The 22,743-nt window shown below is 48.5% G+C and overlaps 1 protein-coding gene across 2 annotated transcripts in view; it reads right to left on the reverse strand.

Annotated features, from left to right (window-relative positions):
* Positions 1 to 22,743, reverse strand: part of SLC34A1 (solute carrier family 34 member 1) — a 195,686-nt gene that overhangs the window by 117,680 nt on the left and 55,263 nt on the right. For both annotated transcript variants that reach the window (XM_069651531.1, XM_069651532.1), the window contains exons 6-7: positions 17,450 to 17,593; positions 11,942 to 12,053 (exon numbers count right to left, since the gene is read on the reverse strand). In XM_069651531.1, the coding sequence (XP_069507632.1) occupies positions 11,942 to 12,053; positions 17,450 to 17,593 (256 nt within the window). The remainder of the gene's footprint in view (positions 1 to 11,941; positions 12,054 to 17,449; positions 17,594 to 22,743) is intronic.

A 22,743-nucleotide genomic window follows, 5' to 3' on the forward strand; every position in this document is an offset into this window, starting at 1 on the left:
GTCCATCATACCTGCGCTGGACAAAACATTCGCCGATTATGGCATACCACCCAGAGTCAAATCGGACAATGGACCTCCTTTCACGAGCCATGACTTTGCCATGTTCGCAGAACATCTAGGTTTTCAGCACCACAAAGTCACTCCACTATGGCCCAGGCGAATGGTATGGTAGAACGTTTCATGGGAAACCTTAAACGCACTCTACAAATCTGCTCCATCACAAATGGATCGTTCATGCAAGCCATCTGCACCTTACTACGAGAATATCGGAACACTCCGCACAGCTCAACTGGTGAATGCCCATCAATGCTAATGTTCGGACGTGTCATCAAGACACGACTTCCCCACCACGTGCAAAAGAGGGATGAGTCCTCACACACAAAGAAGGCCAGAAGCAAAGACCATGAAAGCAAGGACAAGATGAAGACGTACACTGACGCCCGAAGACGTGCCCGACCTAACACCATCTGCATCGGCGACCAAGTACTAGTACGACAAAAGCAAGTCACGAAAGACATGCCTGCCTTCAAGCCAGACCCCATGAGAGTGACCCACATCCAAGGGTCGATGATAACCGCCGCCAGCCCCTATGGCACAATCACTAGAAATTCATCCTTCTTCAAGACTTTCAACAGCACTGACACCACCGTCAACACATCAACAACATCAGGAAGTGATTCCTCGGACACAGACTCTACCTATCATGAAGAGGAAGGGGACGCGGATGACAGTGGCAGTGAAAGCGACAGCACACTGGTAAAATCAGCCCCACCGGTGCGTAGCCCATCCAAGAGGGTCGTTCGCAGACCCATTAGATGGATCGAAGAGTCCAACTGAACACCGTCGAAGTGTTTGTTTAAGGAGGGGGAAGATGTAATGTCCTACCTCCATTTCCATTACATGCTCAGAGGAAGAGTCCTCTGTCAATGATGGTGAAAAGTGGGCTGCGCCCCACGTGGTGTGGGAGGCGGGGTTACCGCGCTCAGAGCGGCAGTTCGTGGAATAATAAAGAAGGTTTCAGACGTGCCTCGCCTCTGCCTCTGTTTCATTGTGTGCTCTGGCCCGTAACGATTCATTGAGTTATATACCGCGAACCTGTATGCCTGTTCCCACCTACAACATCGTGCGCTCCCATCCCGTGTCGGATGTCAGGGATTACCAGCAATCATGCATGAAGTAGGCTCACGCTTAGGGACGCGGCATGGTGCAGAGAAGGTGTTGATCATGGGGGCGGGTCGGTAGGCGTGGTGAGGAGAGAGTAATACAAGGCAAAGTAGGCCCACGTGGGGAGGGGGCAACGATAGGGCAGTAATGTTGGCCCGCTCCATGCGTCACGGCCCGGGAGAATTGCACGGGGGAGTGGGCAAGATTGGGGCAATGCACAGTAAGGAGGGGTAGGTACAGAAATGCATGGCACCTGACAATGGGGCTGGAACGATGTTGGGAGATGGTGGCAGGTTAGGGGAGGAGGGCGGGGAGGTCGGAAAGGGGCGCCTAGTTCATGGGACAAAGGTAAAGGGGAACGGGGGTAAGGAAGGGGAACCAACATGGGAAAAGAGTGTATAGGGCATCATTATTCCAAGGCAATAAGGTGAAAGGTACGACGAGGCCGCGGCGTTAAGGTATAGTAAACAATGTTCCCCTGATGTTATTGAGTGGGCCATGGTGCGGTCTGCAGACCGGAATTAGAGGCAGGGGAGCATCGTGGCGGGGCTCAAGGGGGGAGCACACAGGGCGGTTTTGGGGGTTAGGGTGTGCAATGAATTAACACTGCAGTGCGTCGCAGGGTATGAGTTGACATTGTTTGAAAAAAATTTGAAGGGGCTGGGCCATAATGCAGTGAGCATGATGTGTCTGCCCTTAGCCCATTGAGTGCCTGCACACCTCGTACCAAGCATATCATGGTTAGGTCCTTAACAAACCCCAGCCCCCGGTTTTTGCGGTGGGGTGAATTCCAGTGTGAATTTTGATACAATATGGGATTTATAACTTTATAACGCGCCGAGACACATGTTTTCTGGGCGCATAAGCCGACAACGCGGCAGCCAGACACGCGGGTAAATTGGGAGATAACTTACGGGTGGAGGGCTATGCACACTATGAGCATATTGTGGCCAATTTATAGAGCGGGTTTTCATGGCAAGCAGGGCAATTCAATTTACAAATATGGTTTTATAATCCGTCTGGGGGGAAGTGGAAGGTTGCTGATGTGCCACTAGTGTTAGGGAATAAGGTCAGGCGCACCTGGGGCAGTAATGTTTTGCACGTAGCTCGTGGTGGGGGAAGGGGGACACCATGAGTTATTACATACATTTATAATTTGTATGAAATGCAGTATTCATGTCCTTACCTGGGGTTGTTTATTCACCACATTGGTGGTTTTAAATGTAAAACAATACTTTCTTTAACATGCATCACAAAGGCTTCGGGGCCTGTTATGCAAATTTGCCTTGCCTTCTCGCTTCTTGCCTTCTGTCCTGGTGACAGGCTGGCTAGCGCGTTGGCGGCAGAAGAGGGTTTTCAAGCTTCTTACTATGGGATTTATTGTTTAGTAGAGTTGCAGTTATCTCGAGCACCAAGGAAAAGTGGCTGCGCTTGCAAATGGCAAGTGTTTCCATTTATGACACTGTGGACTACCCGACGGGTGTGTGTTGACGTAATGTCATGCAAATTGGGCGGTCTAAAAGTACTCGGCCCGGGGAACTACAAGTTTGTGGTTTTGGGCACTAACAACAAATGGAAATTGGTTGCTGGAAGGGGTGGCTTAGTCATTGGGATCATAGATGCATTAAATAGGAACATCAGGTTCATGTCCGAGGTGGGCACAGCAATAATGTCCTTAGAATGGAGGACGGCACTAACAAACGTGGGATGCACGTGATGGGGTACAGATCGAAAGGGCGTGGGGGGGGTAAAGGGGAGTCAATTCCGCCTCTTAACACCCCCCCTGCCCCCTACCCCGCTTCCCTCCCCCAAAGCCCCCATCTCCCAAACATCCCCACGAATGAACAGAAGGGGAGGCGCGGGGGCATGCTAAATAAAAAAAATAAAAAAAACACTGAGAGGGGAGTGCCCTGTGCAGGCTGGGGGGAACTCTCCGCCGCCGGCAGCCAGCAGAGAGTCTTGGAGGTGTCACAGGTAACGAAGCATTGGGAGACCCATGGGGGAATGATCAGCCAACAGATTAGATTTAGGGCGCCCCAAGAGTAATAGGCTCGGGGGAGGCCCTGGGAAAAAGGGGAGGGATGTAGGGGACTTGGGAGCCAATTCCAAGCCCAAAATGTGCGGGGGGGGGGGGTGGGACGAATAACAAACTCACAAACAAGACCATCAAGGGAAGACGGTCGAGGGGGGAACAAGAGGAGACTACGGGGGGGTCAGGGAACAGTGACAAAATAGCAAGGGGAAGTCTTCACAGAAGGAGGGGGGCACGAGGGGGAGGGAGGTGGGGGATGCAAGACAGGGCGGCAAGGCGAATAGAGGGAACAGGGGGGAGGAAGCCAGTCCCAAGGAAAGGGAGGGGGGCAAGGACCAAAAGCTGGGGGTACAGGAGACGGGGTATGGAAGAACAGGGCTGGGAAGTCTGCCTCTGGGGGAAAATGGAGCCAGGATATGGAGGGGCAGAAACGACAGGGAGGGGGGCTTGGCGGGACCCAAAAAACTGGGGACCTGGGGAGTGGAGGAGCAAGCTTGGGAAAGGAAGGAAGGAGAAAGGATAGGGTACCCGGAAAGGCATTACGCTGGCAGGGGGGCACTGGGTCAGACTTCACAGAGAGGCCTTGGGGGAGAGGGAACTGGGAAGTTCTTAGGGGCTCGGCAAGACGGAAGAGAAACATGGGGGCAGCGTAGCATAGATAGGATTGGGCTTCCAGTACAAGCAGCAATTGGGGGACGAAGGGGGGGACAGAGTAGAGTAGAAAGGACTCGAAATAGACAGGCATCGCAAAGCGATGACCATATAGGCAGGCAGAAAGGTGTGGGCCGGCACCGGAGGGCGGTGTCGGCCTCAACAACGGATGTGGGAAATGTGTAGCGTTGGGGCACTTGTGGTGGTGCCGGTATAGGAACCTGAACACTAGCGAGGCACCGGGTGGCTGCCGGTTTTATCTAGACCCAGACCCAGGACACAGGGTAAGTGTCAGGGTAGGAGGGGGGGGCAGGGCATTCCCAACAAAGACCTAGAACAAAAGGGGGGGCATATGGAAACACGGTCATGGGAAATCTACAAACGGCCGGGGGTAGAGAGAGGGTATTAGCAAGGGCCGGGCTCAAACTGAGGCGTCCACCGGACGAGGACGGTAAGGGAGGGGGGGGGGCAAGGGATACCTAGGTAGCCGCACACAGAGTAGTATACCTGTGGTGGTGAATTACGGATTGCTTGTAAGATAACTACAAGACTTTATGCAAAATAAAGCTGCTGAGGCATTTTAATCTTCCAACTTTACAACGTGTCTGAGTTGTTTTTTTCCAACATGTGATGTATGACATATGCTGGGTTGCATGAGGGGAGGGGAGGTGGGGGGTGAGGGGCCAGGGCATGGAGGAGGGAGGAAGACAAGGCACTGGGATGCCCAAGCTATGGCGGGCAAACATGCCAGTGAAGGTGGCATGGCGGGCGCCACCCCTTAGTGGGGGTTGCCTAGCCGACCTCCTCCCCCTCGACTCCAACAGTTCAGGGGGCGGGGATGGGGGAGGAACACGTTAGCCCCGCCCCCAGAAGCGGACGGGAGCGCGCGAAACGTGAGGGGCGGGACAGGAAACCGAGGGAGAAGCAGGCCCCATAAAGGCACAGGCTTTTCTAGACAATAGCGCATTCTCTCTCGGTTTCCTGCCTCACCGGATCGTGGTTTTGTTTCCCACCCACCCTCCCAAAAAACAAAATGTTTGTAATGAATTGTCTTTTGTTTTACAGGTCGCCCAGCGGAGTTACATTGCGATCCCTCTATGAAGCACTGGCAGACCCATAGGGGAATGATGAGCCAACAGATTAGATTTACGGCGCCCCAAGAGAAATAGGCTCGGGGGAGGCCCTGGGAAAAAGGGGAGGGATGTAGGGGACTTGGGAGCCAATTCCAAGCCCAAAATCTGTGGGGGGGGGAACGAATAACAAACTCACAAACAAGGCCATCAAGGGAAGACGGTCGGGGGGGAACAAGAGGAGACTACGTGGGGGTCAGGGAACGGTGACAAAATAACAGCAAGGGGAAGTCTTCACGGAAGGAGGGGGGCAAGAGGGGGAGGGAGGTGGGGGATGCAAGACAGGGCAGCAAGGCGAATAGAGGGAACAGGGGGGTTGAAGCCAGTCCCAAGGAAAGGGAGGGGGCAAGGACCAACAGCTGGGGGGACAGGAGACGGGGTACGGAAGAACAGGGCTGGGAAGTCTGCCTCTGGGGGGAAATGGAGCCAGGATATGGAGGGGCAGAAACGACAGGGAGGGGGTGCTTGGCGGGACCCAAAAAACTGGGACCTGGGGAGTGGAGGAGCAAGCTTGGGAAAGGAAGGAAGGAGAAGGGATAGGGTACCCGGAAAGGGATTACGCTGGCAGGGGGGCACTGGGTCAGACTTCACAGAGAGGCCTAGGGGGAGAGGGAACTGGGAAGTTCTTAGGGGCTCGGCAAGACGGAAGGGAAACATGGGGGGCAGCGTAGCATAGATAGGATTGGGCTTCCAGTCCAAGCGGCAATTGGGGGATGAAGGGGGGGACAGAGTAGAATAGAAAGGACTCGAAATAGATAGGCATCGCAAAGGGATGACCATATAGGCAGGCAGAAAGGTGTGGGCCGGCACCGGAGGGCGGTGTCGGCCTCAACAACGGATGTGGGAAATGTGTAGCGTTGGGGCACTTGTGGTGGTGCCGGTATAGGAACCTGAATACTAGCGAGGCACCGCGTGTTGCCGGTTTTATCTAGACCCAGACCCAGGACACGGGGTAAGTGTCAGGGTAGGAGGGGGGGGCAAGGCATTCCCAACAAAGACCTAGAACAAAAGGGGGAGCATATGGAAACACGGTCATGGGAAATCTACAAATGGTCAGGGGTAGAGAGAGGGTATTAGCAAGGGTCGGGCTCAACCTGAGGCGTCCACCGGACGAGGACGGTAAGGGAGAGAGGGGGGCAAGGGATACCTAGGTAGCCGCACACAGAGTAGTATACCTGTGGTGGTGAATTACGGATCGCCTGTAAGGTAACTCCAAGACTTTATGCAAAATAAAGCTGCTGAGGCATATTAATCTTCCAACTTTACAACGTGTCTGAGTTGTTTTTTTTCCAACAATTGATGTATGACATATGCCGGGTTGCATGAGGGGAGGAGGGGGGGGGGAGTGAGGGGCCAGGGCATGGAGGAGGGGGGAGGACAAGGCACTGGGATGCCCACGCTAAGCTCGCAGCACTGTTTTCAGCCAAGAAAAGAAATTGCGTGGTGGGAGTCAAACTCCAGCTGAACATTGGGCTCAAGGGGCCTTGTGCCTGAGAGGACATTGATCTAGGTGTGTAAGTAGCAGGAACAGGCAGCAGAGTGTTGAGTTAAGAAGAAATGCTTTGTACGTTGTTAATAGTCCTCACTAAATATTCATGCTGTCTGGTATTCATTGTGCTAGTCAGGAGGGGGACAGACAGACCCACCTCTTGTGAAGAATTGATTAACCCGGCGATACATCTAGAGTTTAGGCTCAGGAAGCAGAGAGTAGAGCGCAGACGAGGAGTCTCTGAGATCAGACTCTAGGAGGGCGAGGAACATATCAAGGAGGAAAAAGGCAGTGAGAACAACAAATCCCCTGAAGCCAGGGCAGAGGTCTATACAGGGTAGGGACTGAGCGGGCAAGGCCCACCCAAAATCTGTAAATGCCCACTCAGCAGCACCGTGTGGGCATTTACAGATGTTCATGTCACTGCTGTGGGTCCAACTACATTAGCTTCAGGACCCACTTGTTAGACACTCCTGGCTACGCCTCTGAGCTAGGGCAGGAATCAAGGGGCCACTGTCTAACAAAGAAAAGGAAAGAAGAAGGAATAATCATTTTGATTTATTTGGCAGGAAGGAAGGCGTTTAAAAAAAAGAGACTGTCCCTGACGTCCCAGGAAGTTTTCATCTTCATCAATAAGGTCTCAGCAAGTGGCCAACACTTTAGAACTGGCTGTCCCCCATATCCCGGTAAATGTATCCTTATTTTTGGAAGGGAAATTCCGGTGCAAGGGGCCATAGATGTTGGATTCATGGGTCACTGGGAACTTGGGGTTTCAACAAAGCCATGGGAATACCGGTGTGACTCATAAAACAGTTTGAGCAGGTGAGAGACATGGATTGCACGCAGTTATCTACAGGTCCAATTGCGCATGGAAAAGTCCCAATGGGGTTAGGGATCCAGGAAGTTTAGTGAGTGGCTCTAGTGTTTCAACTGATGAACGCCCCTGAATTGAAGAGTATTGAGGGAATGCCTTGGCTGACTTTGTACAATCTGGTTATAGATTGGGAAGGTAGGACACTAGGGACGTCCTCGCACCAGTTAGTGGGGAAGTTTCATCGACTATATCCTCTCAAGCCAGGCCCTGGACAGGGGCGTTCAGAGGGGGTTGCATCAGGTCCCACCTCAGACAGGCAGTGCAGGTGCACAGGGTGGGTGGTTGTTTCACTCACACAGGGTATTAAGGTATTGTAGGACTAAGTTGTTGGAACTGAGTATTTGAGAAGTTGTGAATCCAATTTCAGTTAGGTACACAGCATCCAGACAGTATTTCCTTAACTAGTTTTCTTTACATGAGTCTGGACCTTCCCCCCTCCAAGATGGTGGAAAGGGCAAGGAGGCAATGAAGGGTATGTGATGTTATTGCCTTTGGGAGTTTGGAATCCTCTAGGGAGTTCTACCCAGCTTCACATCAAATACCCTCTAGGAGAAAGACCCATTTTATTGAGCTCTGCTCTGGATCCTGTTCTTAGGTCCACTTCAGATGAAGTATAGTGCGGTGTAATTTGGAGATGTGTTCGTAAACACTTCAAAGTCTGGGTGCAGCCTTCAAGGGAGAACTGGCATGACGTTTGATTGAGAAATCGTGATTTCCTACAAATTGACTAGAGGTCAAGCTGGATTGCTCTCAAAGAGCTATCAGATATGTTTGTTGAGATTGTGCAGTTGTGGAAATTATGCTGAAAATGTTCTATCCGGCTGTTAAATGCACATGCGGATCCATCAATAGATTCAGCTTATGGTGGAAAAGAGCATGAGATGAAGGGATACTAGATTCCAGAATCATTGGAGGTAGATTGAAGTACCTAATCAATTGAAAAGGTTGTGGGCCTGAGGAGTGGTCTTGGGAGGGGGGTCAGGAGGAGTTTGGGAATTAGGACTGAGAACTCATCAGCTGTTGTCCCTTTGTTCTCTCGACAGGGCTCGTAAGACAAGAAAAGAGCATCAGGCCTTTGTTATTTTATCCCATTCCCCTTTCTCTTGGAAGCGTCGAAGAACACAGTGGAGAAATACGTATTTGTAGAGTTAGCACTAACTAGAGCGAGTAGCTCTTGTGGAAGTAATTCAGAGAGACCTGACACCCTGTCCTTCATATAAGCGGCACTGAAGTGCCTTGAGATTGGGGTCCTTATTATCTGCCCAACAGAGTGGCGACAGAGTGGCGACAGAGCTGATTCTGGGGCCTTGTCTCCCTTGCACTCAGCTCGCTGACATTTCTATCTCATAGATTCCCTAGGGAGGGATATTTCAGGCCCCCTAATTGGTGACAGTGCCGTGCCCTGGAGTACTGTCTATGTGCCCCACAGTTCGCCAAGACCTAAATACTTAGGACTAGATAGGGACCTTGGTACTCACATTATGAAATCAATGCATCTATTCATTACAGTCCTAATCTGAAAGAATTCTGAAATCGACATGCATGGGATTGGCTCGGACAGACCTCCTCATGTCTCTACGCCACTCTGTCATGTACTCCCGATTTCTCTGGACACTCAGTGTGTCGCTCCTCAGGCAATTAATACAGTCTTCCTGTTTGGTCAACAATTGTCAGACCATGAGCCTGTGTGCATTTCTGTCCAATCAGCTGCCTACAATAAGTCTCCCTTCGGCCTGGAAACCACCATCCAACTGTGAGACTCCATTCCTGTCTGTCTCTCCATGTATCTGTTGCCTGATCCAAGAGCCCGCTTTCCAGTCCTCCAAACTGCCATACATTCATCCAGCCATCACCCAACCATAAGTTAGTCCCCATTCTATTAATCAATTGCCTGACCCAGAGCTTGCCCTCCAGTCTTTCCTTCCACCACCTTTGAGTCTGTCCATCTATCATGGGTCTGTCATCCAGGCTGACCAGTGATCTATGTTCCAGCTATAAATCTGCCTTCCAGTCCTTTCATTCATCCATCCTCTTCCCTCCAGTCTAGTCATCCATCACCCTACCATATTTCTTCCCTTCAGTCTGACTATTAATTTTCCTATTCTAAATCCTATTATAAATCTGCACTCTAGTTTGAGCATCAATCAAGCAACAATGAGTTATCTGTGAAGTGCGCCCAGTGGTTACCCTAGCATACACCTACCCTCACATCTTCCCAGCCATCACCCCTCCAAATTGCTGCCCTCCAGTCTGGCTATTTGTTGTTCCTGTTATCAGTCCACCATTACATTTCTGCAACTATTATCTGCCGATATATCTGCCCTCTAGTCTGAACATCCATCAAGCAACAAGTCCTCTGGGAAGTGCACCTACTCATTACCCAATCACACATTCACCTTTAAGTCTTCCCAACTATTATCCTTTCAAGAGTCTGCTCTAAAGTCTGTCCACCCACCTTCCTCTCAGACATCTGCCATTCTGACCTTGAGTCTGTCCTCCAGCGAGTCCTCTTAATGTTTTGTCATGAGCCAGCCCTCTAAATTGTCTCTTTATCACTTTATTCTACAAAGTTTCCATCTTCGCAGGTTCCATGTGTAAACATACTTTTTTAAAGCTTTTTTGGGAGTTAGATTGTTTTTTTAATGGAAGGTTGTTTTCTGGTCTCTGATTTATTTGTATTTCTGCCCTCCACCCATCCTCTTCTGGATCTCCCTTGGTACCTGCTGCTCATCCCTAATGATTGTTTTGACCCTTAACCTCCTCTCCTTTGCTCAGTATGCTTTTAGGTCAACCATATTCAATCAACCTTATTAGAAAAGACCTTATTACCCCTTCCCACCGTGCAGCCATTAATCTGTGCTCCAGTCTGTCCATTCTTCATCTAACCGTGGGTTTTCCCAACTATCTGTCTCACCAATCTACACAGTGTTGGGATGGAAATTAGTACATCCCACCCCGCTAGGTGCTTTCAGGAGAGGAGAGTACCCTATGAAATTGCGTAGCGAGTAAGGGAGGAGAGAACCAGACTATGAAACTCGGTGCAGAGGTAACATAGCACAAACAGCAGGTGCATAACATTAGAAGACACATAGAAAGAAATGCCTTTTTGTAGTTAGGACAAAAGCACAGGCTTGCATGGCCGTACTGCACCAGCCAAGCTCCATGAAAAGATCTAACTAGGCCCAATATCATTAAAACAGGATACATCCGAGTTCTCACAGAAGTTCACTTCCCCCATGTCACTTCACTGTTGCAAACATTTAGTATCTTTCGAAGGAATGCGCCTTGCAAGAGCGTGAGACAACACCAGGCTCTGCGCAGTGTCTATTCATCACAACTAAGCTGCCAGCAGGCCTCTAACCCCCACACAGCCAGCCCAGAGCCTGAGCCCACACCAATGACCCAACCCCCACATCCGTGCATTACATGATAAGCAAGCGAACCCCAATCCCAGCATAGACCAAATTGACCGTAAAAGATTTAAGCATGCACGACTGTTTCACCTCTCAACACAAAATACATCCTTTGTAACCCGAGTTACAGGGAGGGATAAAATATAGATCAAAATCAGGGTGAAGACCTTGGGTGCGAGAGGAGTGGTATCAATGAAGCCGAGAATGTGTGCGTCAGTGTGACTGTATTTCATCCTCCCTTCCACCTGGCACCGATCCCCAAGCCACGCAAATGCATGCCACAGTGATGTAGTAGTAGGCTTAGTATGCCAGTTCAGGTTTAACAATGTATCTCGTGAGCGCCCTGACTTTCATCACATGACGAGATGAGCCCAGCTGACCCACCTGGAGCTGACCGATGGCGAAAGAACAAACCAATTGTAGCCTGGCATCCCCTATGGAGCAAGCCCATGTATATGGTCACACCAATCCGAGATGTGAGTTTTTACTGTATATGATTACGCCACCCAGTTTTTAAGCTCCTGCTTGTATTATGATTAACCAGAATGTTTTCGAGCAGCATAGTCTTTTGCTGACATTTGTATTCTGTACAATTAAACCTTGTTATCCTTGCAAGCTATCTCCTGGCCTGTTTCCCTAGAGGAGTGTATTCACTCTGGAGTGTGCATGTACAGGGACTTGCCTTCATCGGTCATCATCCAACCATGGGTTTACATCCATATCTGTCCATCCCATGTTCTAGCAAAAGTCCTTCCATCTTCTGACCATGAACCTTCACTCCAGTCATCCTTGGATCATTCAACCACAAGGGTTCCCCATTCAGTCCATCCCTAGTCCGGCCATGAGTATGTGCTCCAATCTTCATATCCATTGACTGACAGTGAGTCTGACTTCCATGTGAGTGCAAGAGAACAGCCTGGATGTCAGACTCACTGTCAGGCAATGCATAGAGGTATTTATTTACAAGCTGTCCTATCAGTCTTCCTGTCCATGCATCACACAACCTTGAGTTTGATCTCCAAATGTTCTACCCATCGTCCTACCATGATTTGGTCTGTTCATCATTCAACCTGTGTCTGCCCTCTACTCTGCCTAGTCGCTGACCTTTGTGCATCCTGTGTCCATGTGTTTCTCATGTTCCGCACCTTTCTAAAGAACATGTGTCTGCCACAGTTGTGACCCACTCACCGTTTGAACTCATTCCGGTCGCCGGCCTGCATGAGTGCCACAATGGTGTTGGTGACTGAGGTGCCAATGTTGGAGCCCATGATAATGGGGATAGCAGACCGCACTTCAAGCACTAAGCAAAATAAAAAGAGAAGGATGAGCATGGCATGGAGCAGCTTGATGCCCCAGAGAGCAGGTTTGGCATGATATCACACTGAGGGCAAGTTTGAAAGAGAAGCATAATGAAAAGGGACCATGGGCCTCAAAATGAGGTCTGCGGTAACCCGCCGGTGCTGCCAGTGGGTTGCTGCCAACCCTGTAATACTGATTCGGCTGCCATCGGGATATCACAAGTGGCGGCGGAACAGTAAATCCCTATTCTCATGGAGTCCTATAGGACTCCATGAGAATGGGGACATTGAAGCACCAGTACTGTTGCTAACGGTGCCAGCGCTTCAGTGAGAGACATGCTGGTAGGGACCTGAACTCCCGGCAGGTCAGGTCTGCCGGGGGATCCGTACCCCTATCAGCATTCTTGTAGTATGGCGGTCCGAAAAACATGCCGGGACGTTGCTACCAGCAGCCTTATTTCCAGACCGCCATACTTGTATTGAGGCCCATGCAGATATAGCAAGCTGGAAAATTCTAAACAGGCATGAAATGTGCCATTGGGAGTAGGCACGTAAAATAAGCCCACATTACAGGCATTAAAAGCAGGCATATAGAGCAGGTATGGCACGGGGGGCAATTGAGAGTAGCCAGGGCACTATCATGCAATAACAGCAGGTATACAGTACAGAGTATTTATAGCACAATATGACATTAAAAGTGGCATGGATAGCAGGCAAATAAATATGTAGCATTGAGAGCAGACCTGGGGAGCGGATGTTATGATACATTGACAGTGGGCTTTGAGCACTGTCAGATTACTAGTTGAGATCAGGCTCAGTACCATTGGGTAATAAACACTACAAAGAGAGCAAGCATGGACATTTGGCACATTAAGAGCACACATGCATGCAGGGCAGGCATAGCAGAAGAAATATGAAGAGCAGGAATAGCACAAGCATGAGAAACACCAGGCAGAACACAATGAGAATATCATGTAAAAAAAGGGCATAATGAGCAGACCAAACACATGGGAAATGAACACTGGGTGTGAAAAGGGGGGCATACGCCTAAGGAGGGCAAACCAGGGATATACTGGACACAGGCAGAAACCAAGGAAAGAGGGCAATAGGAATAGGCATGGCATCTCTTACTGCTGCCAGAGAGCAAGCGTGACATGAAGTTGGCATGCCCAAACCATCTCCAACTTGCTACATGCCTTATGCCGCTGCTGGTTCCCTTCGCTTTCACCCTACTCAATCTCAAGCTGTGCTCAGAGGGGATTTACAGACTTGTGATGAGGGCGCCAAAGGTCCAACAGGCACAGCGACAATGTTTTGCTAACAACTGCTTAAAGTGGAAAAGGGGTTGTGGTGCCAGAAATTGAATGCTTCAAATGTTGTATATGTTTGGTAATCCCTTTGCTAGATAGACTCAGTCATTCATAACAGACCTGTTAATCGCTGCCATATTTCCATAACTGCCTTCCCAAGGTCATTGTGTGCATGTCCTAACGGAAGAGACGCTTCATAGTGGACTGCAAGATGCTGCCCGCTTCTATAGTGCTCGCTTCATATGCACTTCCTACTTGGCATAACTAAGCATATTTTAGAGTGCCGTTTTACCAGGCCAAGTGGCTTTTGCATGTAGGATTAGCAACAGTAGGCAGAACTGCTCAGTTTGAACCGTCCTAGAACCGTGGAAGTAGCGAGCACTGCAGAATTACTCAAATGTATCATAGAATGTCTTGCGTTATTTGCAAAGTTTAGTCGCGCAGGCGTGATAATGCTGTACATGTCTATGGATTATATTCTGAGAACCACGAATATCGCGCTGAAACATTGGTGCCTTTTAATACCATGTGATTCCTGAACTTCCCCTTCCATAGAAGAGTGTCTGTGTGTTTTCCTGTATATACACACCATACTAGCATATATGGCACTATCTGCTATAAAGAAAGATCTGAACTCTGCATATTTGGCTGAAGGCAATGCTGAAACAAACCAGCCTGGAAAAGGTAAAGACGATGTACATTTAAGAACTGAGATGAGTGGAGTACCATGGAGAAAGAGAGTATTCTACAGAGGGGAAGCCCCCTGACGTGATCATGCCTGTGGGAGGTGGATCTGGGATGAGCCGCGGAGCCCGCGACTTACGAGGAGGCAAAGAACTCCAGTCCGATACGTCAGAGACCTGTCACATCGAACAACGGAAAACCGTTGTGAGGCAGGATAGCAGCTGTAGAAGGTGGTGGCGGGACCATGTCCAAGTCGTGGTTGGAAGGATGCCCAATGAACCAAGGCGAGACCCTCAGAGGGGGGAGCATCAACAGCTTCCTAATGCCAGCACCTGTATACGACAACAGCCAGGAAGGAAGCCGAGAATGGGAGACCGACGAAACCGAGGAACAAGAAGGCAAAAAAACAAGAGGAACACCTGAGCGAATGTCAGGCCCTGCAACATTGCCCTGCATACAGAGAGGTAACAGGGAGAAAGGGAGAGGTGGGAGGCCGCCGGAGCAACATTACATGGAGAGAGAACCTCATCTCAGTAATAACGATGAGGTACTAAATGTAAAAGTGTTTAACTGTAACTCTGCAAAGCAAATAAAGGGAACAACAAATAATCCTGTGTGGGAAATAGATAAGGGGACTCATTACAAGTTTGCTGGTGCAGTAGCTCTGGCAGACCAAGTGGTGGGAACGATGTTACCGTTTGGTGGTATTCCGACAGATTTATCAGCCGGATACCACCAAACTTATAATGAGGCCCAAAGTCTGCGAACAAAGACTAGTGAAAGAAGGGAAATTACCCTGTGAGTTCAAAGGTGAAAAGTGGAGAAAGTATGCCATAAAGTCCTGCAATAATGAGGAGTTAAGACTATCAAGTTAACAAGACAGTTACAGAGAGAGAACCCAGGAGAGGAGGAATACCAAATGGATCAAACTACATTAATGCTGATAAAGCCTGGATTAACAGACTGTGAGAGGTCTACAAGTGCAGAACAAAGTTTGAGAAAATATCACAAGGAGAGGTGTCACAGACACATCACTGAAGAGAGTACAAGACCCAGGAATTCTGTGGAGGAGTGTCAGGTTTCCTTCCCCTATTCAGGCTATTTTCCCTTATTCAAGTTTCCTTCTCATTATTTCTCTTTATTAATCCTTTTAAGATTAGCCTTGTGTGGGTGTGAAGTTTTCTTTTGTAGTTGGTTTGGCCTTAACTTGCTGATTCAGAATCCTGGTTCTGACCCAAGGCAAAATGGAGTCTCACAGTGACAGCTCTGATTGGTTAGAAGACATTGCAGAACAACAATGAACATTCTAAACTGTCACCCTGTGCCTTTCATCATCAAAACCCCAGCTGAGAGGACGTGTTTAGTGGCTGCTCCTGCTTTAGACTTGTGCCTGTTGGATTTTATCCTTCAGGCGTTAGGAGTTGAGCGGCTACTTTCTTGGGGGTTTCTGGAGAAGCTATCAGTTGTCAGGAATTCGTTTTTGAAGACAGGAAACTCTGAAGATCCTTATGAATTCGCTCTGGAGATAAGTGACTTTGTTTGTACTGCAGCTCTGTTCATCTTAATGACATTTCCTTGAAAATTCGTAAAAAGTTATCTTTGTACTAGTACTATTGAACTCCCTGAGTGCGCTTGTGCGCTATTTGTAAATACGCGTACTACTTGTAATCTGAAAATATTGTTGAACCTTTGCGCGTGCGAGTGTATTCAACTGCGCGTGTGTTTGCCAGCGCGTGAGCTCCGTAGCGCGAGAATCTGTTCGTCGCGTGAGAATTCAAGAGCGCGTGTGTTTGCCAGCGCGTGAGCTCCGTAGCGCGAGAATCTGTTCGTCGCGTGAGAATTCAAGAGCGCGTGTGTTTGCCAGCGCGGGAGCTCCGTAGCACGAGAATCTGTGCGTCGCGTGAAAACTTTATAGGGCGTGTGTTTTCAAGCGCGTGTGCTTCTGCACTAGAACTCAATTGCTCGTGTGGTTTCTTGCGCGTGTCTTTTTAAACGCGTGTATTCGATCGCGAGTGACTTATAGCGCTTGGATTATAAGGCGCGTGTTGAATAGTCGCGGAAGTTCTTCAATACGGAAATTTTTTAGCGCGTGTGTTTTTCTGCGCGTGTTCTCGTTTGCGCGTGAATTCTACTTGACTTGGTTAGGCAAGCACGTGTGTTTTTCTGCGCGTGGATTTTGCTTACCGTGCGCGTGTTCTTCAACGTAGGAATTTTTCAACGTGAACTTCATCCGCATGAAAACAACCCACGTGTGAGCTTAACACGTGTTTCTTCAAGAATTCACAAAATCAATTGAATTGTAAATAGTTTGAAAAAACAAAAGAAAAGTTTGAAAGAAAAGGAAAGAAAAAATAAAGACAATTTAACTGGACATCTAGTGCATTTTGGAAAAGAGACAAAGAACTAAACTTTCCATATTTGCCCAAAGTAAGAAGTTGCTGTGAATTTCAAGAGTCTCAAGTAAGAGAGATTTTCAGCTTCTTTACAAGCTTCTCTAAGATTTTTCAAGAGAAGAGCCAGGTATGATTCTTAATTATTAGTTAAGGATTTAAAGTCTTTCCCATTTCTAAGGTTAAGTAAGTAAATAAAGGAATTGTATCTGCTTTTCTTATATCCTCTGCAGGTTCAGCTTTGGTTAGCCTTGACGCTGTCAGCCTGGTGTTGTTTTGTTATCCACTTCCCCCTTTCCCTTTGAGGTGTAGTTTACAGAGCTGAATTGAAATCTAGTTCTGGGAATTACATTTCAGGGGGATCGTCGGGGGTTCAGCAGCTTCCGCGGACACAGGACCTCTCAGCCTGACAAGGAGCTACAAGAATGAATCAAGGAGATATCCAGTGACTATTCTAGAAGATCATGTTAGGAAAGAAGCACAAGCAATTGAGACATTGATATAAAGAGACTATTAGAAGATAACAGAATACCAGGGGAGTTGTGCCATTCTCTTGGCCCAGTTTAAAGTGGTTGCATTAGTGGTAGGGTCAGGTAGAATTGGATTTGGATGGAGGACGTTATTTCCTTTGGGACTTCCGGATTACAGACAAGTTCCTACAGCCAAGTTCCTTTAGATAGGTTGGGAAACCCCTCTAGCAGCAGGGAAAGGCAGGCCTTCTTCTTATACATTTAGTAAAAGCAAGTCAGAATGCCCTTAATGTGTCCGACTCCTTCTTCCAACCCGCCACAGTACCTGTGCCTTTTGTTCTGGTGCTCTGGTTTATTTTTTGTTCCAGTCTGACCCTAAATACCCCTTTTCTGTGCCTTCCCCATACACACAGACCCAGCGATTGTGTTCATAAATCAATGCTGACTTTGAACCCCAATCCCTGTAGGTCCTGCCCCATCATCCTTCAGCTACCCCACCCCACCCATCCCCTCTTTCTCCCTCCCCCCGCTGTGGCATACTCACATCCAGAGGAGACCATGCTGACAATGATGGAGGTGGAGGTGCTGGAGCTCTGGACCAGAACCGTGACCAGGATGCCCACAACCAGGCCGGCCACAGGGTTGGAGAGAATTGCGTTGTCCTTGAAAATGTCACCTGCCACCTTCCCTGCATGGAACACAGAGGGAGGGTCAGCAGGTAGAACCCACAGATAGTGACAGACATAAGAGAGTTAAAGAGCCAGAGGGAAATGGTAACAGAAGAGAGCGGAGGAAAAACAACATTGCAAAGAGAAACCATGTGACAACAGAAGAAAGATGATAACAGTGAAAAGAGAGATGAAAGGAGAAAGAACGAGGAATGAAGTGGGGAGAAAAGAGGGAAAACGTAAGCAGAAAAACAATGGTCTGAATTGCGGCACTGCACCATTGATTCTTCTGACTGCCCTCCAGTTCCTTCACAGGCACATTGCAAAAGTTGCATAGTCCTTGACCAATACGAGGTGAGTTAGGAGGTGGCATTGCTAGACAGTGGTCTCCTGTTGACAGCACCTTCTTTGTGGGTGCCCACCCATTATGGCAGGGATGATAAGCAGCCGCCTTTGCCTACAGTGCTTTCCCTCATGCCCTCTAGCTAATAACCAATGGGATCATCGATGGACACTTGAGCGACTCAACAGCCAAAGAGTGCAACTCATGGAGCTACTAATGGCAGAGGGCCTCCTGCTATCCCACTGAGGATTGACATCCTTACAATACAATTACAAAGATTGTTTATAGCACTGTTTAAGCACCACACAGACATTTATCTAGTTGAAGTATTAACAAGTATTCTGTTTTTTTTACCTACCCCAGAGATAATTCACTTATTTGCCCTCAAATTACAGGCATCACTGCTTTCTTGTTGAAATCCCTGCTGTATTATTTTGATGAAATTGAAGGGTTATTGCAAAGTACGTTTTCTTTTGTTTAAGCAGACATGTAGACAGATTGTACCCAGGCACAGCGGCCCCAATTTCCCAAACAATGATACTTTATGCTGTATTGGATAACTTTTACAACAATATTTTACCATAGTATTGCTTCATTATACACTCCCCCTCGCCCCCGTCTAGGCACAACAGTATTCAAAGAATGGTCCCCATATATCCATAGGTTTACATCTCCCAGTTACTGTCATTATGTACCCCTCCTCTGTTTCACTTATGTAAGTTAATTCCCTGAGCCATTCTTCCCTTGAGGGGGCAGTTTTTGATTTCCACTTGAGCAGAATACTTGTCTTTGCCACTATACAACGTACATTAAACAGTTTACGTTTTTCAGTGGACACCTTTCCGATATCACCCAACAGGTACTTGAGGAGAAGGAGTGTAGGGGGTATGCCAATCATATCCTTCAGGACTTCAGCAACCTTCTGCCAAAATCATGCTATTTCAGGACATTTCCTGAACATATGGATCATATCCGCTCCTTCCCGCCCACATTTCATGCATTTACCGTCTGCAGTTGGAAAGAAATGTGCCATTTTGGCAGGTGTATATTGTAACTGATTTAAAACTTTAAATTGTATAAATTGTAGCTTTGCATTCAGAGCAACTTCCTTTGTTAACTGACAAAGGGGCTCATTACAACGTTGCCTGTCCGGAAGGTAAGCTTACCAGCACCGTTGTTTCCAGACCGGCAAAGTACAAGTCTGGTGGTCAGGTGCCCTCCCACTCGGCAAGTCTGACTTCCCGGACGGACCGGCACCCGTCCACAGACTTTCACGAAAGAACCAGCACCGTTGTTACCAGTGCCAGTTTTTCTGTGGTACCCATTCCCATGGGAAAGAACATGTTACCGGCACCTAGCTCCTGGTCCGTTGTATGAATCCAGTCAAATGTGCATGTGTCCGTGCATTGGTTGTCTAGTATGACTACCTTGAGGTGTGTTGGGGCTGCTCCAGTTCTCTATGCGCCGGACCTGGGTTCTGTAGGTTCCAGTGTCCTGCGTATTGTGCTTTGGCTACCAGATAACACAGTTCAGAGTCAGGGGCAGCCAGGCCTCCCTGCTCATAGGGCTCTGCCAGTCCCTCCCAGCTCATACGAATTGTCCCGCCTTCCCACACAAACCGCATTGCCATGGAGCAGAACTTTGTAAACAACATTTTAGCCGGCCAGATTGGTATTGTTCCAAAATAATATAATCGCTTGGGTACCACAAACATCTTTAACAGGGATAGCCGTCCATAAAGAGACATTGAGAATCTGCCCCATAGATCTAATTTGACTTCTAGAGCACTAAGACACAGCCCATGATTATTCTAGAACAGTGTCTTCTGTGTATGGGACACTATCACTCCCAGATACTGAAAGCATGTTGCGGCCCACCTAAGTCCATCATGATAGCCTGGTTCCCTGGTGCTATCCATGAGTGGAAACAATTCAGATTTAGTGGCATCAATTTTATAACCTAAATATTTAGTAATCCTAGCCACTTCTTCCATAACTGGACCTAAGTGTACTCCTGGATTCTGTATATACAGTAGAGTATAATCTGCACAGAGTAATAATTTGTGGAGGTCTCTCTATGTGTTTGCCATTTCCTCATTCATTGTGCCAGTGGTTCTATTGCGAGTGCAAACAGCAATGGAGACAACGGGCAGCCCTGTCGAGGTCCCCATGCAAGGCTCCATTGGTGCATATTCTAGCTGTCGGGCTTGTGTATATGAGTTTCACACATTTAACAAAGTAATCCCCAAACCCAAAGCTCATGAGTACCCCAAACAAGTAATTCCAAGATACTGAATCAAAGGCCTTCTCCGGATCAAGAGAAGCAGCCACTGCCTGAGCCTGTTGATCAATTTGAGATATTATGCTGAAGAGATGCTGTAAGTTCAAAGCTGTGGATCTCGCTGGAATAAAGCCTGATTGGTCTGGGTGTACGAGATACGCCATATGTGGGAGGAGTTTACTAGCTAATACTTTAGCAAAAACCTTTGTGTCAGTTTTAATTAATGATAGTGGGCAATAGGATGTGACCTCATTTGTTGGTTTGCCTGGTTTTGGTAACACTGTGATAACTGCCTCAGTGAGTGTGGGTGGAAGTTTTCCGGCATCCAGTGCCTCATTCCAGACCCTCAGCAATCTTGGCGCTAGGCTACATGAAACTACATCTTTTTCCATGAGTCAAAGGCTTTGGATTATACTTCTGTGAATATGGGCCTCAAAGTTGCCAGTGGGTCGCAAAGAGTGCAAGTTTGCAAGCTAATTGTTCCCATCCTCTTAATTGTTGTAGATATTAATTTGGGGGTGCATTTCATTATGAGCTTAGTTTGTCTATTTCAGTCAAATACGTTCTTCATAATGACATCCCAAATGTCAGTAGCCTCCCCGTATGAACTCTGACAATTCAAAAGCACCCCCACAACACCCAGCCATTAACTTTTCTTCATCTCTCTATTTGCCGTCATCCTGGAGATTGTGAATGTTTGTTGCTGTTTCACCTTGCATTAAGTGTTTCTCAGTGATATTCGATGCAAGCATATTCAGCAAGAATAGCCCAGGTGAATGCAGGCAGACAGGCTCCAAGCAACAGACACTGCCTCCCTTCTTCTGAAACCCCCCTCCACTCCCGTGCCAGATTTCACGTTTGGTCTTCTTAGTTCCACTTACCTTACCCACACCAACCGAACGATGCCAGTCTTGGCAGTGGCAGGCGGCTGGCAGCCAGCACAAGGGTCAGGGCGGCTTCTGGGCTCGGGCTCCTCCTGGCTGGCACTTGCTGCAGTATACGTCCTGCCTGGCTGCCTGGGCCCTTGATCCCGATGATTCCCCTGCAATTTCCACCACAGCTGTCAGGTTCTGTTTCTCTAGTTTAGGAATGTGTGCTTTGGAAGTGCTGTTTTATTTCTTATGTGAATGGTTTGGCCTTAACTTTACTTATGCAGACAGCGGAGAACTTCCCAAGCCAAGATGGAGGTTCTCAGCAGGCATCCTGATTGTCTGGATGCGACAGAAGGGCTGACAATGGGCATTCTAAACTGCCTTTCATTTTCTACAGACCAGCTGAGAGGACATGTTATTGGAAGCTCCAGTTTTCAAGGCCTAAGAGGACAGTTAATCAGCAGGACACAGAGGTTCAGGAGACACAGGAGCGTTTTAGGAGACAGGTGGACTCAGCAGGGGGTTACACAGAGAACCAGAAGCTAAGTGGCTGCGCATTTGTTTAATAACTCTTTAAAGAATTGAACTTTGTAAAAAAAAAAAAATGAACTTTGTGGCAAAATTACTTTTAAACATCCTCTTGAGTAATGGAGAGGCAGTGCTAATGTAGATTTCACTTTAAAAAGCTAACATAAGACTGAATTGCTTGTGAGCGTCTTGCTCGTTTAACGTTGAACTGTAAATAGACTTTTCCCTCCAAGCGGCAAGTGTTGTTTGGCTTCGTGCTTGCGCGAGCCCGCGTTCTTCACCAGCTGATTTTCATTGCTCGCACTCCCAGGCCTCCGCGCTGCTCGTGAATTCAGTCGCTTTCTTTTGTATATTTGGACGCTAGTGTTAGAGGCCGTATTTTTGGCCTGCTAAACTAGTGGTCAGGCGCGGAGTGCAGCGTTTTTGTTTTTACTCGTTAGCATTTAACAAGCTAGTGATTAGCCTTCGTGCTTATGGCGAGCGTCTTGAAATTAAGTTACTGTGGCGTTGCCCCGTGAGGGGATACGCACGCGGCGGCGTGACGTTGCACGTCGCCGCGTGCGCCTTAAATAAACGGGGCGTTCCCGGCCGCGTCAGAGCGACCGGGGAGCCCGAACCGCACAGACGTGTCCGTGTGGAGTCTGTGGGTGGAGGGGCTCGCGGGCACGCAGTGGGGGCACCCAGAGACCCCCAACAGTGGCGACGAGTGTCGGATGCCCGGGCCCGGCGGTGAGCGCGATCCCGGACAATTTTTCTACATCAAAGGGAAACATCCGCGGGTGTTTCGCATCACGCTGAGGCCGCGGACCACACGCGGCTGGCGGCCATCTTGCGCACGAGGTGGAGGATCTTCCGTAAGCTCCGGTTTGGAGTAGGAAGGCCATCCAAGCCTAATTTTTGGATTTTCTGACTGCGGGCAGTACAACCCGCAGGCCCATGCCAGAATTTTGATATTTTGGCCATTTTTCAGACGATGACGTCGTGTTGTAGCTGGAAGATGGACTGAGGTGGCTGGGCCTTCTCAGCCCATTCCTTTTCAAAGCTCAATTTTTGGGAACATTTATCCACAGATCCTCTTCAGGACCCTCTTCAACCCCTTCATCATCATCACGTGGGGGATGACGCTCCCGCTTCTGCGGCCCACGTG

The sequence above is a fragment of the Ambystoma mexicanum genome, chromosome 3p (assembly GCF_040938575.1).
Source record: "Ambystoma mexicanum isolate Mex_15411 chromosome 3p, UKY_AmexF1_1, whole genome shotgun sequence".
Classification (NCBI taxonomy): Eukaryota; Metazoa; Chordata; class Amphibia; order Caudata; family Ambystomatidae; genus Ambystoma; species Ambystoma mexicanum.